Raw genomic sequence first — 22,136 nt, 5'->3', positions numbered from 1 at the left:
CGTGGGACGTAAAACTTAAAGATTTCATTCCTATTTTCAAATCATAGATCACTTGTGTTCTTCTTCTTCCTATTACTCGTTTTCCTTCCATCTTTCCTTTTATTGCGGTATGAAGAAGACAGTTTCTTTTGCAAGATGCGTCTAATCCAATTGGCCTTCCTATGAAGGATGCTGGCTAGATGTGCCCTCTTCTCTCCTATCCGTTTTAAAACATCTTCGTTTGTTGCTTTCTTTGTCCATTCTATCTTCTCCATTTTCCTCCAAAATGCCACATTTCGAGCAAGCGAAAATATACCAATTACCACTACTTCTTGTGTTCTTGTTCATCTACACCGGGCTACTTAAGTAGTAAAAAAGTGTATTATTTGATCAATAAAATACAGACACTTTTGGCACATTTCAGCATGTTATTCCTTTGTTTCACTTACATCTGTTTTGGTAAATTTATTTTTAGCCAGCAAAATGTATCACACGATGCACATGAAATTTTGTGTAGGATTTATTCTTACAGCGGTAATGTTGCAACTAACTGTCTGGACCGAAGCGTACGATCAAGGACAATGCCTTACTCATTACCTCAGCTATGAATCAATAACTAGTTTTTTCTCTCATGCACGAAAGTGAAAGTATGATTTATCATAGTGATAAAAAAAAGTATTGTAGTATCATTATTAGCTTCTTTTGTAGCCATTTTTTTAAGGAGTCATTTTTTGTGTAGAATTATAGCATATCGAATTTTTTAGAAATAATAGTATCGCAAAAACAAATTTTACAATTTGGAAAACATAGCTTTGCCTCTACAATGTAGAAAGTACCATGAAATAGACAGGACCGGTCCTAGGCAATTTGCCGCCCCCCTGCAATTACATCATTTGCCACTCCCCTTTCTTCAGAAAAAACATGTCTTAAATGCCACCATTTTAAGTATGCTAAATGCTATCCCATCATGAACAACGAGGAGGAGGGAAAGAGCACTCGCACTTAGAAAGACCTAAACACTATAAATACCAAGGATGTTATAAACAGAGGATCTGCCCATATGTATCTTCATCCTATTAAATCGATGAAGCCAAAAAACAACCGAGCATCGGCACGTCTGATTGGCTACTCTCGTTTCTGCCATCGTCTGATTAGCTACTTTCGTTTCCGCCATGATTGTTGGCTCAAAGCATTGCGATCCTATTGGGCGGAGTGGGCAGAGTAGGTGGGGCGAAACTGTGACGTATGCCTTAAAGATTTTGTTGTAAGGGCAGATCCTCTATTTTATAAGATCCTTGATAAATACAGTCTCGTAGTGTGTGTTTTTTCTTTGAATAATAATCTATTATGTTAGTGAAAGATAAAAGAAACACACCTGCAGAAAAAATATGGTAATCCTTTTTATAGAATTCAATATCGAGCTTCAATCTCAATATTATCAGTTTGCAATTCCAGTGCAACTAGCTCTTTTATCTTTATTCCTTAATTTTCCTTCTACATCTGTGTTTTTGTTTTTTTTTTTTTAACCTTGTTTCCATCTTCAATGACAAGGGACTTGTTTGTGATAAAGACAAGACTAGCTTTCATATTGAAACTGTGATAACTAACTAAATGAAACAGGTGTTAGCTACTGTTCGAGAATTGAGTTCTTGTATTGGACAACCATCAAGCAATTCACGCTGGGATTTGTTTGTCCATTTGCCTTAGCATTATGCGACCTTTAAAATAAACATGATTTATGAATGTTGTATTCAAATAGAAGGTCAGTTTAGTAAATTTAACTAGCATCATCATGAAGTCTGCTTTCAATAAGAAATATTAATTTTAAATAATATAATTATGACAGATTTTGCCGCTCCTCAAAACCTATCGCCCCGTGCAAATGCACGTTTTGCATATAGTAGAGCCACCCTGGGAATAGAAATAATACAAAGTTGATACAGTGGATGAACGTAATTTAAAGTTGTGTTGGCCAACCAACAATTTGACGTCATTTCTCCAACTGTTTCAAATAGCAATTTTACTTCTTTCATAGGAATCACATTGACAATTGAGTTGGCTGGCAAATGCTGAGCGAAGTGGACAAAACGTCTGACCAACTTGGCAATTAAGTTAATTGATAAATACTCTGCAAAGCGGCCAATTACAACGTATGACCAATGGTCGTAATTCAGTTGGTTGGTAAATACTCGGCAAAGCTGCCAATTACAGCTTATGACCAACGTTGGCAATTCAGTTGGTTGGTAAATACTCGGCAAAGCGGCCAATTAAAACTTATGACCAACGTTATCAATTGAGTTAGTTGGCAAATACTTGGCAAAGCGGCCAATTACAACGTAAGACCAACTTTATCAATTGTGTTGGTTGGTAAATGCTCAGCAAAGCAGATAAGTTACAACGTAGGGCCCATGTTGGGACTTATTTAGCCTATCCTTTCCAACTGCTCGGTCTACTATCTATGCCCCTGAGGTTGCTACTAATATATGTGTAGAACTCACCTGTTTGATTAAGACCAGCAAAAGCTTGGAACTCCAACACGGCATTTTTGAATGCTTCTTCAGACATCAATGTCCCCGAGTTAGGGTTTTGAATTGAAGGATCCATGTATCCGAATTGAGCCAAGTACATCTGCAAAAAAATAGAACAAATATTATTTACTCTTTGTTGAGGAAACTTGTTACTTACAGGAATATAATTAAAAAAGAATTAAGTTAATTACTCTATAGTTGTGCGTGAAATGTCCCCATCGGCATGGTGGTGAGAAGGGGTGAGAAATAAAATAACCAATTAGTGTAGAATCTATAGTTTTTCGGGGTTGCTGAGCTAATTGTGCTAGTTTCAATGACATTTAAGTCCTGTGACCACGTGCTCCATGCATCGTTTCCGAAAATTTCAGCTCTAGGCGAGAGAAGAAGGGGTAATTTCTAAAATGACTTACTTTTCCACTTTGTGTCTATAAAATGACCAAAACGAGGAAATATTTTCAGTGTTTGAAATGAACTTCTGAGTACAGTTAGCACTTGGGTCGGCCTGGATTACTGATTAAAATTGATTTTGATTAAAATGCGTAATAGGGGGGGAAGGGGTTCAAATTTTTCGCAAGTAATAATACCATAAACATATTTTTCCTGTGCAAAAGAAGGAGCATTTAAACTAGTTCTGATATATTTAAGGAGAACTTTCTATAAAAGAAAAGGAGTTACTAACTTCTTTTATTTTTTAAAAAACAGTGACGTTATGGTTCTCCCTAATTTCCAAAACAAGGAAACAAACAATATTAGTCATGCATTTATTAGGTGCAACTTCTAATCTTTGTGAATATCTAAGGATGTTAAGGGAAATGTACTTTCCTCTTAGAGAGAGAGAGAGAGAGAGAGAGAGAAATAGTGCAATCACGTGTTTTGAAATTCGCGTGAATCTTCTGCTTATACCCAACATTTATTTATTTTAATGATTTCATAATATATCTATAATATAAAATTTTGAGGGCAAACTTGTAACCAAACTGAAAAAAAATTCATATTAATAGTTCTATTATTACTAGATACATAGTCAAGCTATTTCTACTTTTGTCAATAAAAAGACTGCATATCTTACGTTGACTTCTTACACATAGGGTTCTCTACAACGCAATATATTTTGGAAAGAAAGTCTTTACATGATTGCGAGGTCCACCTAAATCTTGGTTGAGAGATACAATATCTGATTTCAGAGTAAGACTGTCGCGGTCGTAGGAAAATTCCTACCGATAATAAATAAATAAATAAATAAACATTGAACTAACGTCTTAATTGTGGACTACCTACATAGTCAAACATGAATACGAGAAAATCTTCGATCCCACTCATTTCTTCAAGAAATAAAGCATTGAATATAGTAAGTAACTGTAACATAGATGCAAAATAAATCGAACTATATGCGACAAGTTATGTATTATAGTCTTTTACTTTTTCATCAGGAAATATTTATTAAAGCCACATCCTGGAAAAAAGATATTGTATGTACATGACCTTGGACGTAGACATGACGTACGCATACGCACATATCCTATACATCATACTGTAGTTATTTCCAATTCTTGAGTTACTTCCTATCTATTTTTTTTTAAAATATTTGTTATAGATATACAATATTTGTCAATATTTTGAGTCATACCGGTATGTTTAAGTTAAAAGTAAATATTAAAAGATAGTTTAATCTTTCAATTATGAAGTTAATCTAGTAAACGAAAAACAGTTTTTATAATAAGATCTTGCGAAATAATCAGATGATAGGTAAAAGTTGTACTTTTAATCGCAACCGGATGCTTGTGGCATTCTGGTATACTTCCGGGTAAGATATCTGATTCATATAGAGGATAGCTCTTTATCAATTCCAATGTAAGTTAAATAGATAAATTCCTTTAGTTGTTTTACTTATGTTAAAGGAAAATACGTAACGCTGGAGGAGGAGAGATATGATGTAATGTAAAAGATTGGTAAAAAGCAATGAAAGATCATAATCCCTCTCAATTTATAATTTCCATGCATTGAGTATCATAATATTTAATTCAATTTCACAGAGTTAACAGCAATTTCTATAAGCCATTTTTTAAATTTTTTTGAAGTTAGGTCGCTTTTCTAAAACTGTCGCTGACTGCAACGTACTAAATGCCAGGGTCACTGGTATGGTCCTCTAATCTACCCTTCTTGGAGGCGAGATAGTGTTATGGGGAACCGTCTATATACTATGAGAGTTAATCTCCAATGATTGTCTGTGTATCCACTAACTGCATCATGCCCCAGTCGTGGTTCGGAAGTCCACATTAATAGTACACTCCCATCCTTCATAACTTCGGTATATTGAAAACTACCTTCCAAACTTTAGTACTATCTTATATTAAAGCTTTTAGAAGATAGGATATAGAACACCCTCTTATTATATATACACAGCTAAACAGGTATAGGGTGGAGCAGTTTTAGGGTGACCAGATTTATTTCTCGCATATCAGGCAGGTTCTAGCATATTCACCTGTAGAAGGTAGATAGAAGGGGCATAGTGTCCAGGGAAGCTATGGAAGCGCGATTCCTCTGAGTAAATACAATAATGCATTAAAATAAATAACACAATAATGATTTAACAATAATGCGGAAGTTACAAATAATGCATTAAAAATAACAGCTTGCCCTAAGTAGAAAATGGCGTTGTGCTACTGCAACACAGGGTCATTATGCCAGTAGAGGAGAAATAGAGTTTCTTGCTCTCCCCTTAAAGACAGGTTTTAAGCTATTTTACCTAGCAGAACTAGGCCGGGCTATTCGGTTAAGAACAGATACAAAGAATTTTTTTCTTTATACCAATATGAAACACTGGAAATTCATTAACATAAATGCAGACATAGGTTAGGATCAGGATTAGGAGCATTAATTTACTTTCAATAAGTTAAAGTAAAGAACTCAGCAAAATATTCCTCTGCCTGTTTCTCAAGAACATGTCCGTCAGTTATAAGATTTTCAAGAACTGGATTATATCTAATAGCTACTTTAGTTACTTGAGAACATTAATATTCTTTTGAAGGAGGCTCATTGGTATCTTATAATCAGAAAGCCGGTCCTGAGCAGAGTGACTGTAAGATTAGTAGATATTAAGAAGTAGCAGTGTCATGGTACACCACATGAAGAAGTTTGGTTTGTATGACGTGATTTTTTTTTCAAGTATTATAGAAACCGGCAGCGCTAGTATATTTCTACCACTTCCTGTTTTAGCAGAGAAAGATTCGAGTGGACATAGAATATATTCTTTGGATGATTATTGATTCCATACAACTCTTTCTCGCTATATATTTCCGTTTTCACTATATAGTGATGAATGGTAAAACCGGAAGTGCTTGATTTCTGTCACTTCCGGATTGAGTAGAGGGTTAGGAGACGAAATGGTGCCTATTCTAAGAGCACTAAATTAATTATCAAAAATGGTTCTTAGTATCTCTTATCGTTTTTGCTCTATGTAGGTTAATTTAGAAACCAGAAGTTGTGGTGAATTTATATCAGTTCCGGTTCTGGTAGAGCGTTAAGGATGGAAAATGAAACGTATTCTTGGGAAGCTTAAACGATTGCAGGAAACCGCTTCTCGCTATCTATTACCGTCTTTCCTCTATAGTGATCAACGATAAAACCGGAAGTGATTGATTCCTACCATTTCCGGTTTGAATATCACCTCTATTAACGAACTAGCTCCCTAACTTTGACGATCCTTCAATTTTGTGCCTCCCGGATGGATACATGTGGGACGCCCTGTATACTGACATTATCACAAAGAAAGTAATGCTTCGTCATTTCCTCCGACGGAGAAGAAACGTAAAACCATCATCAGTGTTTGTGATTTACAACCACAAAATTAAGATGAAATTATTTCGTGGAATTATTCTTAGTAATTTTCATTTTGTTTTCCGTCTACAACTTTCTTTTTTCTTTCTTTCTTTCTTTTTTTTAGTTCTTAGTCTTGGTCACTGGAAGGATAAATGGAAACTTTAATGTCACCCACGCCTATGATCTAATAGGATAATTCGCTTCAGACACCTTAAAAAAAATGTGTATTTGGCAACTAGTAATATCAACAGGATAGCGTGGTTTTCTATTAAGGGAAGCTCTTATTTATAATGCGTTATGCTGAATATTTAATGTATTACTCTGTTTACTAAGAGGAAATGACATTCTTCAACTTCCACGGGACTACACTCTGTGTAATATCTCACTTCACATATGTATATACTAGGTGAAATACCCGTTCTTCACACGGAGAGAAGAAGTGTGTGGAAAGCAGTTGCGGATCTATAAGGTAAAAACTGGGGGGGGGGCAGCCAGAATTATGATAGATATATCATAAATTTACTATAAACTTTAATATATATATATATATATATATATATATATATATATATATATATATATATATATATATATATATATATATATATATATATATATATAATTTTTGTCACTCAAAACACTGGGGAGGGGGGCTAGACCCCCCGGCCGTGGGCTAGATCCGCCACTGGTGGAAAATTGTTTAACCCTTTCTCACTTCCTTAGGATACGCATTTCAACGAACATATAAAGATAAAAACCCATAAAGTACACTATTTTAGGCATAAATTTTTAACTCTCTCCTTAGGAATCCTATCCCTTTAATCAAAATGATACGATAAACTCCAACTTGAAGTAGGTATTAACTTAGTCTCAAAATTCATTTCAAATGAGTTAGATGTTTACCCATGAACCTGAAAATCACGTATTCGACACTAATCTCCATTTTATTTTTCACCCCTTCTCACTGATAGGGGGGCCTGAGCTTGGTTATCTAAGCGACCCCGAAAACTATGGATTCAACATTTTATATCCGTCGTTTTCAATTATTTTTGCATGTCACATTTTCCCTGGAGATGCTAGGGGTACCTTGCCCCTACAATATTACTTTTTAAATTGTAAGTCATATGTGTATCAAGTTTGGTTGAAATTGCTTTAGACATTCCAGAGAAACATGCATACTGTACATACATTTTTATATTTCGAGACTAAAGTTCATATATAGAGTATTCTAGTTTTACAGAGCCTAATTGTAGATCCAAACGAAGTAGGAATTTTGTCATCTATAATAACAGGATGCTTTCAACAATATTGTTAGCTTATTATTATTATCTTTCGTCATTTTGCTCTATAGAGCTTGGAAAACCCCATTCTTAATTAAAAATAATTAAGATTCTACTTTTTTGTGTGAATAATTACGTACAGTGCAATTAAACTAGTACATTAAGCGAAACTTCTGCAACAAGGAAACGAAAAGCCTTTTTGACTCGCATAACAGAAAATTTTGTATCTTCAATACAGAAGGGGTTCAATTTAATATATATATATACAGTGGCGGATCCAGGATATGATCAAGGGAGGGGCTAAGCCATCGTTTGCCATTTTATCCAGTGTAAAGCAGGATTGAAGTCCATTTTATCCAGTGTAAACCTGAGCGTCAAGGGAGGGCGCTATAGCGCCTTAGCCCCCCCTTGGATCCGCCCTTGTATATATATATATGTAATAGCCATAGACTAAGAACAACATAACACATCAAGAAGGGCGACAATATCAACATATAAAACGACTGGTACTGACAATGAGTACGAAGAAAAATTGATTGACATGTTGATGTTACTTATGACCCTCTGATTCAAGAAGAAAAGGGGGAAAAGATGGGATAAGAAACAATAAAATTATGTTTAAACCAGGTTTTACATTTCATTGTATATGCAAAAGACTAGTGAAATCACTAAACTGTCAGAAAACTTTTATCCGGGTGCTATTTTCCCCTTCTGTGAGTATTACAGTTGTCTGTTCGTCAATTTTTATTTATTTTTTAAAACATGAAATATCTGTCAAATTCGTCTCACAGACAATACAAAATTTACCAAAATAGTACTAATAGTTTTCGAATAGATGCTAAATCATAAACGTCAATGGAAAGAGGAAATGATATTCAATGATATACAACTCAAAAAAGTCGGAAGAAATTCAAACAAATCAAAAAAATGACGGAAATTTTTGTACATACACAAAAAGAGGAAGGATTGGCTTGAACATCTAGCAACTATCTACTTAAAACCTTTACCAATCATAGACAAACAATAAACACAGGACCTTGTCAATATGAGTTGTTCTTTAAAAAAAAAAAAAAAAAAAAAGTGAAGGTAAAATGGCGGCTTGTTTTTCTTTATCTCCTTCTACTAACTACCGCCTGTATTTAGGATTCAAAATGCTGTATCACTTCCTGCTGTTAACTTCATGTGAAATTCATGGCAAATCGAAAAATGTCAATGTCATTTTGTTGTCGACACACTGAGAAGTGAAAATCCGTTGGCAAAAGTGGCGGATGAGCAAAGTGACATTGAAACAAAAATATAAAAGCTGGATTTATTCTGGCAACACTGTTTAGGAGTCTATACTCTCTTTCTGAAGGCCATTTTGATTTACTCGTTAAAAGAACGTTAACAATTAGAACATCCATGACCATGAACGCTGTTAGGTTACATCTGTATTACGAAACAAAGTCACGTTATTTAATATTTTGTGTTAAATTTCCTTGAACTTTACGAATTTAAATGTATTTTGTTCTCAATAATGACTCTGAAGCAGATAATTCCAACGATCGTTATAAGATGGCAAATAATATTGAGGTACCCACAGGGGTTCGTTCTAGCAAGCACACAAAGCCAGATGAACAAATGTTTATGTATTTTTCGACAAAAAAGGCTGTAGGTAATTTTTATAATTTTACTTTGTTGCATGACAACCAAACTAAATGAATTATGACCACTGGAAACAATCATTTAGCAAAGTGTCCATCGTTTGTTTATTTATCGAACTCTAGCATCCTTTTTCAGCATAGAGACTATATGTGATGTGGATTTGCAGTTTTAAGGTTGGAAACCAAACCAACGTAATACGTTCAAACATTTTCCCATTGTCGGGTTACCATATGTCAGCAATTATGCTGACAAGTTTGCATTTTGAGGGTAAAAATTTTCCGTCTACATGCATTTTTCGAAAATCCCTGATTTGTTCGCAGTTTCAAAGATGAAGTGTATTGTCAATTCAATTTCAGATAGAGACCCGGGTTCGATTCTCGGCGGGAGCTCATGTGGTTCGGATTCCACGTTAATCAGTAGGTCCACGTCTCATATAGCCTCGCTGCTGAACGGGACGCTAAACTAAAATCAATTCAACTCAACTCAATTTCAGATATTTCTATGTATAAGTACATGAAGTATGTTTAGTTATTTGTATTCAAAGAAGTTTTTTTTTAATATTAGATCTACTAAAAAATATGAATAGGCACAGTCAACATGGTGCTGTGTAAATACTCTTGTTTAAAATTATTTTCCTCATATTTCAACCAGGCGCGCACCCAGAAATTTTTGTTGGAAGGGGTTCCACTTTAGTTTAAAATTGTTAACTAATATTTTAAATGTTTGAACACCGGTTTTCTTGCCCATCTAAAATTTTAGTGAGAGACTCTCCATTACGATACCCCTTGTAGGCACCACTGCTAAATATATATAGGGTGTTATAAGAACGTATAATATTTTGGGAACAGGTTCGTCACATCAAAATAAGAAAAAAAAAAGTTCATATGGACTTGTGCTCAAAAGTAGATAGTTTCAAAGTTATAGGGTGTCGAAAGCGTGAAATAAGTGGACTTTAAAAAGTTTATAGCTTCACTACTATGGGACCTATCGTAGTCGAATCAAGACATCACTGAGGAACTGGTATGTGAACTATCCAAATATCAATATTTACGAATGCTCCGTCACTCGCATATCAATTTTGAGAGGTAGATGGAGAGTGATCAAGTACTCCCAAATAGCCTTTCTAAAAATGATTGTGCAAGTACTGGAGTTTCTGAAAGATGGATAATTGGACAGTTCAAATACTAATTCCTCAATGGTGTCTTGACCTACGATTGGTCCTGTAGTAATAGAACTATGAACCTTTAAAGTTCATTTTTTTCACGTTTTCGGGACCCTATAACTACAAAACTTCCAACACCGGTCCATATGAACTTTTTTCTTATTTTAATGTGAGAAATCTATACTCAAAATGTTGTGAGAAATTTTTGTAACACCTTGTATAAGTTATCATTTCGGTTTTACGGTTACTACAATAAATACATACAGATATAGACACGAAACACATACGTACATAAACATTAGTCCATGTTCTTAATAAATAGTAAATGTTTATCTCGTACATGGTTATGACGTATTATTACGTTTCGTGCGATGGAGGCGAATCTGTTACGTCTCGTGCAAATTTTTGACAACCGTCAATTCTGAACTACAATACGTATTTAAAAAAAAAAAAAAAAAAGTCTCTTACGGAAGAAACATAATAACGAAGGATGAATTGTAGCATATTACGCATGAGTGGAACACGCGAACCAGGTTAGAGTTACAATCATTGATCAGTAATCGTCCTTGTCTTGTCACTCCAGGGACTGGCAGTGACCCCAAACATAACCTTTGCTATATTCAGGTCAGAAAAAGTCCTTTTTAAAACTCAAGAGGTATACATATCTGAACGTATAAAGTTAACTATGTCCACCACTCTTTCCGTATGGGAGATCCCGGTTCCATTCCTAGCAGGACTATAATTTTTATTCCGATCTCATGTTGAATTGTAGATCCACTTTTCATATAGCTTTGGTGCTAATATATATATATATAAAGAGTACAATACAGTTCTAACAAACGAAACGATACAAGTTACGAAGTATTAACTAGTATCAGTTCCAGTTGGAAAGTTCTGTGTTCAACTTTCAATTTCTGCCTTCCTAACTTTTTACTAGCTTCATTTTAACCATTTCAGATAGCTAAAGCACATAATACGTATATTACGAAACAGAACCAGCATATCCTCTTTCCTATTCATGAGTAAACTGAATCAAATGTTAAGCATGGGCCGAATTTCAACTTCTGTTTCCGAATTTGCATTTTTAAAAAAACTATTAAATATAATGAATACAATAAGTTCTTCGTGGCATTACAACTGGCCGGCCAGAAGTGCTTCCATGCAACTGAAAAATATCGGGATTGTGCTTTGGTGTACAATGTTCTGATTTTGATTCCCAACGCACTAACTTTGACGCAGCATAGTGAGGGAATTTCTGATTTAAGAGGTAGAGAATTTTGTCTGCTAAAGCCACAAACAGTGAGGGGATTGATGACTACACACCACGTAACTGAAAAAAGCTATCTACAACAAAATAAATTTGTGATCGAAAACACCGTGTCCAAGAGTTTTCTCGAAGTTTTCAGTTTTTCCTCCCACATTTCAATTTTACCAATTATACTTCATAATCATTAATGACCTATAACTACTAATCTAAAAGGCACAATCGTGGAACGTAAAACTAGAATTTTCATTTCATTTCTCTATAAAAGTCGTCTATTCAGGTTCGGTGACGTGGTCCTATAATGAAACTTTCTTGAAGGTTGAGACAACGTGATGAGGAAGGATCTAGTAATGAGGGTTAATGTTGTATGATAGTCTGTGAGTTGCACAGGATTTAATCCCCCCTTCCTTGAAGCCCCCCCCACGCACGTCAATAGTACGTCGCCGTCCTTCATGACTTCGGTGTTGCATACGGATGCAAGAGAGAAACTCAAACTTATAAGCCATTCAGCAGGTTTAAGGGAGCACTCAGAAATTTTTATTGGGAGTGGTCCGAAATTTCGCTGGTCCAATAGCACAACAGTACTTCTATATAGTATCGCGTTGTTGTTATTCTACACCCGAAACCAGAATAAGTAATTTTTAAATTTGTGATCTACATTCAGAAAATATAGAACTAGATTGTTTTTATAAGAAAACAAAGGAGTATGATCAAAGATTTAGGGTATATCAATCGTTTCTCTGTTAAACAGAGGGCTATATTCAGTAACGCTTTTATGTGTGATTAGCGTCGTACTAAGGATTTTACTAACGTGTGGTTATAATTTCTGTATCGAGAAACATTTTGATTACGTTATCGACAACTGATTACCTTATCCACAGATGCAGCGCACAATTTTTCTACTGTTCAAACACATTGTTGGAAAAATTAGTAAGAGAGACCTTTTTGTCCTATTTTTTCCCCCTCATAATGTATTTGGCTAACCCTAGGGAAAAGTCGTGGTTAGCATCTTCCGATAATAGTAGTGTTAGCCAAATCACACGTAAAATTGTTTCTGAGTATGGCCCGTCTAGTTTTCTTAAGAAAGCCTACAAATGTATGTCGAATTTCTGACTCTTTTTTTTTTTTTTTTTTTTTTTTACGGGGTGGTCCAGACCCCATGGTAGGTGCGCCCCTGAGCAGGCTTTAAGTAGGCTGCTAGACTCCTCTCAAAGAAAGGATGCTCAGCTTTGAACAGCGTTGTTCCCCAGAAGTGCAATAAACTTATGAAGTGGATACTTTATCCAATTGCTTTTACACAGTAATGAAATTCAACGTTTCTTTTAGTCCTTTGTAGTTACTTCTTCATTACTAATTGACACTCAAAAATGATGAAACAAGAGATGTGGGGTGGGGGAAGTAAAGGGTGTAATTGTACGACATAAAACCCTATAATAGTACTTTTATGCATTCTTAACAGATTACCAGCTGCGACCTCTTTTCATAACTACTTAAAACACTCGAATCAGATGACGTCACGACCTTTCAAGGCAGTTATGTTGCTGCAGGCGTCTCTGGCTTTCTTTCTTTTTTTTTTTTCGACTTTTGCTTTGTATGTCTATGATGTGTCACCTGCAGAAACCATCTTGTTAATTCAGGACATTTGGTACTTTTTTTTATTTTTTCTCTCCATTGTTCATGTTTTCGTTGCCACGTCATTCATCATGAAGAATCATTTTGAAAAAAAAAAAAAAGTGAAGTTCAGAATTCTGAGAAAAATACCTGTGCTTCGAGTCAATGGTGTTAGTCATCTGCGGAGGAAGAACCACCTAATGTTATTGCGGTACACATGCTGAATCTGTTCTCTGTGAAATACTTAAACATGAAAACTACTAACAATTTTTCCTTTGTACACGTTTTATTATTTTTATTGTTTACATAGAACGAAGCAATCAGTATTTTAATTATATTTTGTCCTGTAGGCTAATGGGAATTATTAGAAATGCAAATTAGTCATTTAAAACTAAAGTAGAACGACGAGGTTAGAGTACATGGAAGTATCCGGCAAAAACCCACGTATGATATTGGTTCATCACTATGTTCACATACGACCCAACCTTTCCCCTAGGCGGGCCGCGGTGGCTCAGTGATAGAGCAAGCACCCTCTCATGCGTGGGGTCCCTGGTTGGATCCCCGCTCAAGCCAATTGAACTTTGTGGTGGACAAACACCTTTTGCGTGGGTTTTCTCGGGGTTCTCCTGTTTCCTCCCACTTTCTTCATTCCACCATTTCACTCATTTCTCATAACCACCGTCTCCTTTACCATAACCGTGGGACGTAAAGCTCAAAGATTTCATTTCCTTCCGTGGGTGAGGGCACGGTGGCTCAGTGGTAGAGCACGTACCTCTGGTGCGTGGAGTCACTGATTCGATCCCCGGCTAAGTTAGTTTGTGGTGAGTTTGTTTTCCCGGAGTACTCCAGTTTCCTCACACATTCTCATTCCACCAATTCTTCTATCATCGTTCACTTGCCTTAATCATCTATCTCCCTTAGCCTAACGGACATAATTATGATACATTAAACTAGAAGATTTCAAAGATTTTCTCCCTATTGGTCTACTGGCAAGTGCGCGTAAATTTATTATACGGGGTCACGGGTGCGATTCCCGATGTGACAGCTTTGGTCTTTTATCGCCTATGATAGTCATAAAAAGTAAGTGTTCATAAAAGCTAATATATTGTATGAAGTTCAATGTGTTCACAAAAGCTAGTATATCGTATGAAGTTCAAGCACTAGCCTTCCGTTACTCCTTTATATATAAAACGATAATCATGCCTGTATGGCTGCGAAACATGGTCGCTTACTCTGAGGGAAGAACACAGACTGAAAATATTTGAGAACAAGATCCTGAGACAAATATTCGGACCCAAGAGGAATGGGAATGGGGAATGGCGGAAACTTCATAACGAGGAACTACATAATTTATACGATTTACCAAGCGTTGTTAGGGTCATCAAGTTTAGGAGGCTCAGGTGGGCAAGTCATGTAGCCAGGATGGAAGAAAGTAGAAACGCTTTCAAAGTCTTGACTGGAAGACCAATCGGAAAATGACCATTAAGAAGACCTAGGCGCAGATGGGAGGACAATATTAAGATGGATCTCGCAGAGATAAAAATACTCTGGAAAGTAGAAACTGGATCCAGCTGGCTAAGGATAGAAGTCAGTGGAAAGCTTTTGTGAACGCGGCATTGAACCTTCGGGTTCCATAGGCCATAAAGTTAGACTTCTTGCTTCGTAGTAGCAAGGTTCCGCTTTCGCATTTACTATTACGCAATTTCACTCAATGCTATATAGTTAATACTCCCAATTCAATTACTTCAGGTTTTCTAGATTAAAGTTCGCTACCTCTTAATTCGAAATTTTCCAATTACCACAGAATATCGACTCAACACTTTGACACACAGGGGAAAATTCTTTGCTATACTGGAAAGCGAATATGATACTACTCGTGTTAAAGATACAATATTTTAAGATTAAGATTAGGAATTAGGCTTCTGGGCTTTCGGTATCTAGGGCCATGTTAGCCCGTCACATATGGGGGATGGCGTTCCTCGGCGATTACACTATCTAAGGAAAGGGAAAGAACAAAGGATTGGGGAAGGAAGGAACCGGGCTGTACAACGGTATTTGTATTCTTTATTATATACTTGTATTTCTTTATTGTACACTTGTATTTTCTTCGAGCAATAGTTGGTTTACAATAACAAACTCACTCACTGGTTCATAGATAAATAATAAAATTGACCGATTTTAAATTACTTTGTTAAATCTTTTATTACCTTTTGAAGCTTCGTAAGAAGTTAACTACTTTACAATGTAACAGCGAAACTATCATTACATAACATTATAATCTTGTTTTGTTACTATGACAACCATCTATTCTTCGTTCTTGGTTACATATTCACCTTCAATTATTTATTTTAAATACCTATATTAATCTTATATTATTTTCTTCTTTTTCTTCCTCTATAAAAATAAACTGGCTTGTAGTTATTTGTAAACCAACTATTGCTCGAAGAAAATACAAGTATACAATAAAGAAATACAAGTATACAATCAAGAATACAACATATCGTTGTAGCTGGGACCTGTATGTTAGGCACGTACCATCCTAGCATTTGTCTGGTGTGAATGAAGAAAACCTTACCCAGGATGGTTGACCTGAAAAAAGCTTTTTACACTTTTTCAATTAAGTGTGCCCATCGAGAATCGAACCCGGGACCGCTAGCACCAAAGATGAGAGCGTTAGCGACTACGCTACTCAGGGCCACGACACAACATTTTATTCACAAAATGCCTTCATCAGGAACTGAATCCGGAACACCAATAACAAAGTTTTAACCTGTAGGCACGAAATGGGTGGAAAGATTGTATTTTAATCGCTGGGAAAATTGAGATAATGAAAAGGCTATTTCAAAAACCTAAAGTAACTTTATATTATCCAAAAGTTTTCCGAAGTCATATCGGAATCAGAGACAAATTTGTGAAGGATCTTCATTCAGCTTCTCTAACACTTTTAAGCGTCCATGATACCAATTTGCTTTAGTTACATAACCGTCAGAAAACACACACCTAATGGTTGTTACTTATCTGTGCTTCAAGAGCAAAGCAAGCACACAAGATCTAGTGATACAACATTCCTGATGGTCTGTCATAATCATTTTGCATTTCGCAACGAAGTGCGTCATACGAAGTAGAAGGAAGTAACTATAGCCTTCTCATTGAAGACATCATTTTGATTTTTTTTTTCTTTTCTGGGACACACTGAGAAACAATGAAATTGTGAGTGAGTCAGACTACAAATATCGTCTTAAACTACATTGAACTATTGACCTCATAAAGGTGATGATTTCGTCGATAGTAAAACAACTCACTGCCTACTTACTTCCTATTCCAATTATAATGTACTGAAAGTTTGGTTTTAGTCATGAAGATGAGTGTCAACAAGAACGAGGTCGAACGGATGATCAGTTGAGCTTCTAAAAATCAAATTACTTTTGACTTCAAAATGAAAAATAATAACTAAAAAAAAAAAAAAACTTTCAGTTTTATGCACATGTTTATGCCCTATAGGCTAAGGGAGACGGACAGTCAACAATAGTGAGTTTTAATGAAGGAATTAATGGAATGCGAATGTAGGAGGATACAAGAGAATACCGAGAAAACTGGGATACAATGTTGTCCTCCACCATCTCATATGATCTGATATTGAACTACAGACCCCTCGCACCACAGGTGAGCGATCTACCACTCAGTCACCGTGCACTCAAATTCAAAATGAAAATAAATAGAAAAAAAATAGAATACTGAACTTAGACAACAAATTTTTATGTAGATATACATATTTTACATGTTAGATACATTAGAGTAATACAAAATTGAACCATTTTTTCATATACTTTCCAATGTTATATATTTATTGACACCCGTAGTCTAGTGGTTTGAGCGCTGGACTCATGTCCGCGTGGTACTGGGTTCGATTTCCGGCCGGTACTTCTGAATTTTCGTGGTACTTCCACCCAGCGTCGTGAGGTAAACTGGGGAGCTATGTGAATAAAAAACATGATGACCATTAGGTCTAGAAAGAGGTCTAGGCCACTAGGTCTAGGTGCTAGAGACAGGGCGACGCAGCGCGCTGATTACGTGTTCATCTCTAGACTAGACATAGTTCAACCAGTCGCTAACAGATGGCGTTGGAGTGACTCAGGCCCACAAGGGTTGTCATGCCAAGTGGTTCCTAACATGTTATTATATTTTCAATTTTATGTGACATTAACTTTAGTCATATAAGCATGTTTGTTGGATGCAGCATTTCTCCACAGTTTGGAAAATGTGGAAGCATGTGGGAGGGGGGGGGGGAGATTTATGAGTCTTAGATTAAGGGAAGGTGTAACATCTTACAGAACATTAGCTAACCCTGCGCTATCAATACAGCATATCATTCTAATATCAGCGTGAATCTTCTTCCTACTTCCTCTCTTAATGTAATTCCATACTCGGAACGCTGCATTACGACTCTACAGGCCTCTGAAGTTGTCAGCATGCAACATATTTTGCAACCAAGGTTAAAGCAAAGCGCCTGCAATATCCGCCAACCCGCTATACATAGCGCTTGTACTGGTTGCCTAACACAAGGATATCATCAACCTTACGTTAACAACGCCCTAGCGACAATGTTAATCTTAGCGGCCCCTAAAACATAGAAAAATAAACTAATTTTTTTTATTTTAACGTCCCACGATTATGCCTGTTAGGCTGAGGAGAGACGATGATTAAAGTAAGTGAATGATGAAGGAATTGATGGAATGAGAATGTGAGAGGAAACGGCAAGTACCCGAGAAAACCCACACGGAGATGATATTGTTCACCACAAACTTACTTAGTAGGGAATTGAACTAGAGACCTCACACGCCAGAGCTAAGCGCTCTACCATTGAGCTACCGCGCCCCCAAAAAGAACATAGAATAGAAAAATAACGGCACTTTTGTTTATGAAAATTTGAATGAGAACTAGGAAATGTACACAAAATTTGGAATGAAAACAGCACATTTCTAGAGCTTGTAGTTTTCGAGTTCTCAATTTCGAACGAAACTGGCCCAAACATACAGTTTATAAACGTAGCATTTTTGATATTATTACAGGATATATAGTTTACTTTTCATAATAATTTCCACGCACCGCTATTTGTACAGTGTCCCAACGAAAATCGGTAAATACATCTTGCATATCTCATTTAGTGTCTTATGTTTGTCTTTGGAGTGTATCGATATAAATTCGATTTCCGATGGGCTAAAGTTATGAGGAAATTTAGGAGTTTTTTGAACGAAGCTCAAGCCATTTGGCTGGCATAGTCCAACGTGAAATTTAAATTTGTGTTTTCTTTTTCGCTGAAATAGGCCATATCACACATGCTCTGTCCTTGAAAAACGTAACTATCTGATTTATGGTAACCTTGCTTTAATGATTTCACATAGAAAAACACAATCTCTAAGGAAAGCACAAACTTTTTAATTAAAATACTGATGAGTAACAGTTTCGTCAATTAACTAAACATTTAGCTTCATAGTTGGCAAAACTGTTACACATCAGCATTTTAATTAAAAACTTTGTGCTTTGCTCAGAGATTGTGTTTTTCTATCTGAAAAATCATGTATGAAATGAAGGAGTTAGAAGATAGAGTATGTAACAACTTGTTCATTTCGAGAAACGTTTTTCTGTGTGGTTAGAAGCTTTTTTTCTGTGTAACATACGCCCTTCCTCTTTTTGAATCTCATCTTTCAGACGAGAAATCACTTCCATGAAATATTATGAAGCAAGAATAACAACATGTAACACATTCACCCACCGTTAGGGCTCACCCTTTCGAAAAATGTAGATGACAACGTAACTTGAGTTGCGGAAGAAATTAACTACAGGAATGATGAGATCAAAACCAACAAATATTAAAACAGTAAATAAATGATATACTATTTACATTATGCAATAAAAAAAGACAATACTCCACACTACAAGGTTTCACAAGATGTAGAATTACAAGGAAGGACATTGCACTCCATTGACCAAGTTCGTTATTCATTTTAAATGGAATCAGAATTGACTCCAAAGTATCACGAAAGAGTCAAGTATGAGAAAAAAAAAACTTACTTTTCAGAATTAAACGACTGAATAGTGACCAAGTAGCAGGAACAACTATTTTCGAAATTCTTAATTAAATATGCTATAAAAAACCTAAGTCTCTTTGAAACAAAATCTAAGCATTAGAACAGCAAAAAAATGAAATAGAATAGATATACATTAGAATTTACAATTGAAAAAGTAAAGATTTAGAAACCAACAAGAATTTTAGGAACAATCAAAAATATGGATCAAAAGATTGCGATCTTGGCCAATAGTTAGTTTCTGGATCAGGGCCCACAAAATTTTTGAAGGCTCCTAAATCGAGTTTTTTTTTTTTTTTTTTTTTAACGGAATAAGCACATCATACTGAGTTATGATAGTTTTGGTTTGGCTACACTATATGTAGTCCTCCATATATATATATATATATGAGGCCTATAAGAAAATTTTTGCCTGATATCTGGATCTTTTAATAATAATAATTTTTAAAAAATCAAAATATTCTTCTGGCTAGCGTACCCTCTAATAGGTCAAGACGATCAGGTTACTGCATTGATTGGATTGAAAGGGAAGCAACCTCCCAATCAAGAGGGAAGCATGGCAGAATCACTATTTGTGTCTTACTATAGTGACTTACAATCGGGAAATTCTGATGGGTCAACATCCGATTTTCCTGACGGGAAATACACCAAGATCATTCCACATAGACTACTACTTCAATATTTGTAACACACATCACTAAGATGAAACAGGGTGGAGACACAAACTTGGGAACACCCGCAGTAATGCTATACATTTCCTTTATAGAAGGTGACGTTTGGTACATACTCACACACACGCTGTTACATATAGTTTGCTTCTATATGAATGAAAAGCATCACAGCATGGGAAAATCCAAACCGCAGTTTGTGCATTGGAAGTTTCATTAATAAAGTGGTATTAATTAGTTTAATGCGGGTGGTGACAGATATTAATAGTAACATTTCCTCTATAGCCTTTTTTTTTTTTCGTTTCTACATATTGATATTGGTTTTCCCTATCTCTTCTTCTTCTGGAACATTTTTCCATTACGCAATAACTGTTGGTCACTATTTCTTTTTGGTTTATTCTTGTTCTGTCAGGGCAGTGATACCTCTGGAAAATGCAAGGTATCAGAATCAATTTGGTTCGTAAGCACAACCAGTTTTTGTACTCGTACTTACGTCAGAAGCAGTTTAATAATGTCTCTCATGGATATTCCATTGAAGAACTGGATTTTCCCTCTTACCATATGTATGCTTATCTTTGGAGCATTGTAGTTCTTTTATGCTAATAAGTTCCATTTTACATAAATAAATTCTAACAAATGTGATTTTTTTTTTTTAAAAAAAATCAGCATTGCCGTTATTATTAATTAAACTGTCATTATACATTTAGGAATAAATCTAAAAGTTGCCGTGATATATCTTGAGGGTATAGTTCGATCTTGAATAAATTATTCCTTCCAGCAAGGTTTTGGCTACTCTCTTTATTAAAATCTTATAATTATCATTAAGTTCCTCGATATTAGAATTATTCAAGTAGATCACAAATTGTCTCACGCTGCTTGTTGAATACCGCTTACTTACTATGTTCACCAAAAACCAAATTCAGGAGTAGTTCAAATTTATCTTCCGGTTTAACATTCCACGATTATGCCCTTTGTACTAAGGGGGAAGGATGATTAAGCAGGCCTGCAACCAGAGGGGGCTAGGGGGGCCTGGCCTCCCAAAACTTTTCGTGGTCCCTCCAGACCTCAATACAGAATTCTATTAATAATTCAAAACCACAATTTAGATATTTATAAAAGAATTTTTGGTGACTTGCCCCCTCCCCTAAACCTCTGTGTAGGGATGCGCACGAGACGAGTCGAGACATGATTTTCCTGACAAAATTCGAGTCGAGACACGGCTCTTCCAATAGAGAAATATACATTTTTCGAGTCGATACATCACTTTTACGGCACATTTTCGAGACGAGACAGCCACAAATCTTGTCTCGTGCGCATCCCTACCTCTGTGGCTGGTTGCGGGCCTGTGATTAAGGCCAGTTGATTTGATCTGATTTGACTTTCAGTTTAAAGCCCCTTTTGAGCAGCGAGGCCATGTGAGACGTGGACCTACAGCTTCACGTAGGATCAGAACCACATAAGCTCCCGCCGGGAATCGAACCCAGATCTCCCATATCAAAGGTATTTGCTAACAGCTTAACCTCGATAGAGCTCCATTAAGGCAAATGAATGAGGATAAAATAATGGTAGAATGAGAATGTGGGAGGAAATGGAAGAACCCTGAGAAAACCCACGGACGTTATGTTGTCCACCTCAAACTTACTTGGCATGGGATCGAACTATGGATCTCATGCACCAGTGGTAAGGCTCTATCACTGAGCCACGTTGCCCCCTAGTTCATATTTACATTACGAGGAAACTACAGTGCATAGAGCTAATATGAGTTAAGAACTTAATGAATTAAAGTTATACTAAATACCAAATACACAAAATAGTCTTAAATAATGGTAATTTCATCGTTAAGAAGCCCATGAGTTCATAACCCAAACTTTAAGGCAAGTTAAGACCGTTTTGGAAAGAGGGATCTACCTGGGAGATCTTTCAAATAAGCTACAAAAAAGTTCTTGTAAATATCCACTTCACATGGTTATCGAGAAAAAACAACTTTAAAAAAAAATCGTCACTAACAGCTTTTTCTGGAAAACGAATATCAATTAAATATTAACTCCTGTAAAATATAATTGGTTCAACTGAAAATTTAAAAAAAAATCAACAG

The 22,136-nt window shown here is 35.9% G+C and overlaps 1 protein-coding gene across 6 annotated transcripts in view; it reads right to left on the bottom strand.

Moving 5' to 3' along the window:
• The window catches only part of Mmp1 (Matrix metalloproteinase 1), a 101,475-nt gene that overhangs the window by 43,591 nt on the left and 35,748 nt on the right, over positions 1 to 22,136 (bottom strand). For all 6 annotated transcript variants that reach the window (XM_081769667.1, XM_081769668.1, XM_081769669.1 and 3 more), the window contains exon 2: positions 2,478 to 2,607. In XM_081769667.1, coding sequence (XP_081625793.1) covers positions 2,478 to 2,607 — 130 coding nt within the window. The remainder of the gene's footprint in view (positions 1 to 2,477; positions 2,608 to 22,136) is intronic.

This window comes from Thermobia domestica, chromosome 8 (genome assembly GCF_964235325.1).
Source record: "Thermobia domestica chromosome 8, izTheDome1.hap1.1, whole genome shotgun sequence".
Lineage (NCBI taxonomy): Eukaryota > Metazoa > Arthropoda > Insecta > Zygentoma > Lepismatidae > Thermobia > Thermobia domestica.
The sequence above is the reverse complement of the archived record's forward strand: the minus strand, read 5'-3'. Positions and strand labels throughout refer to the sequence as shown.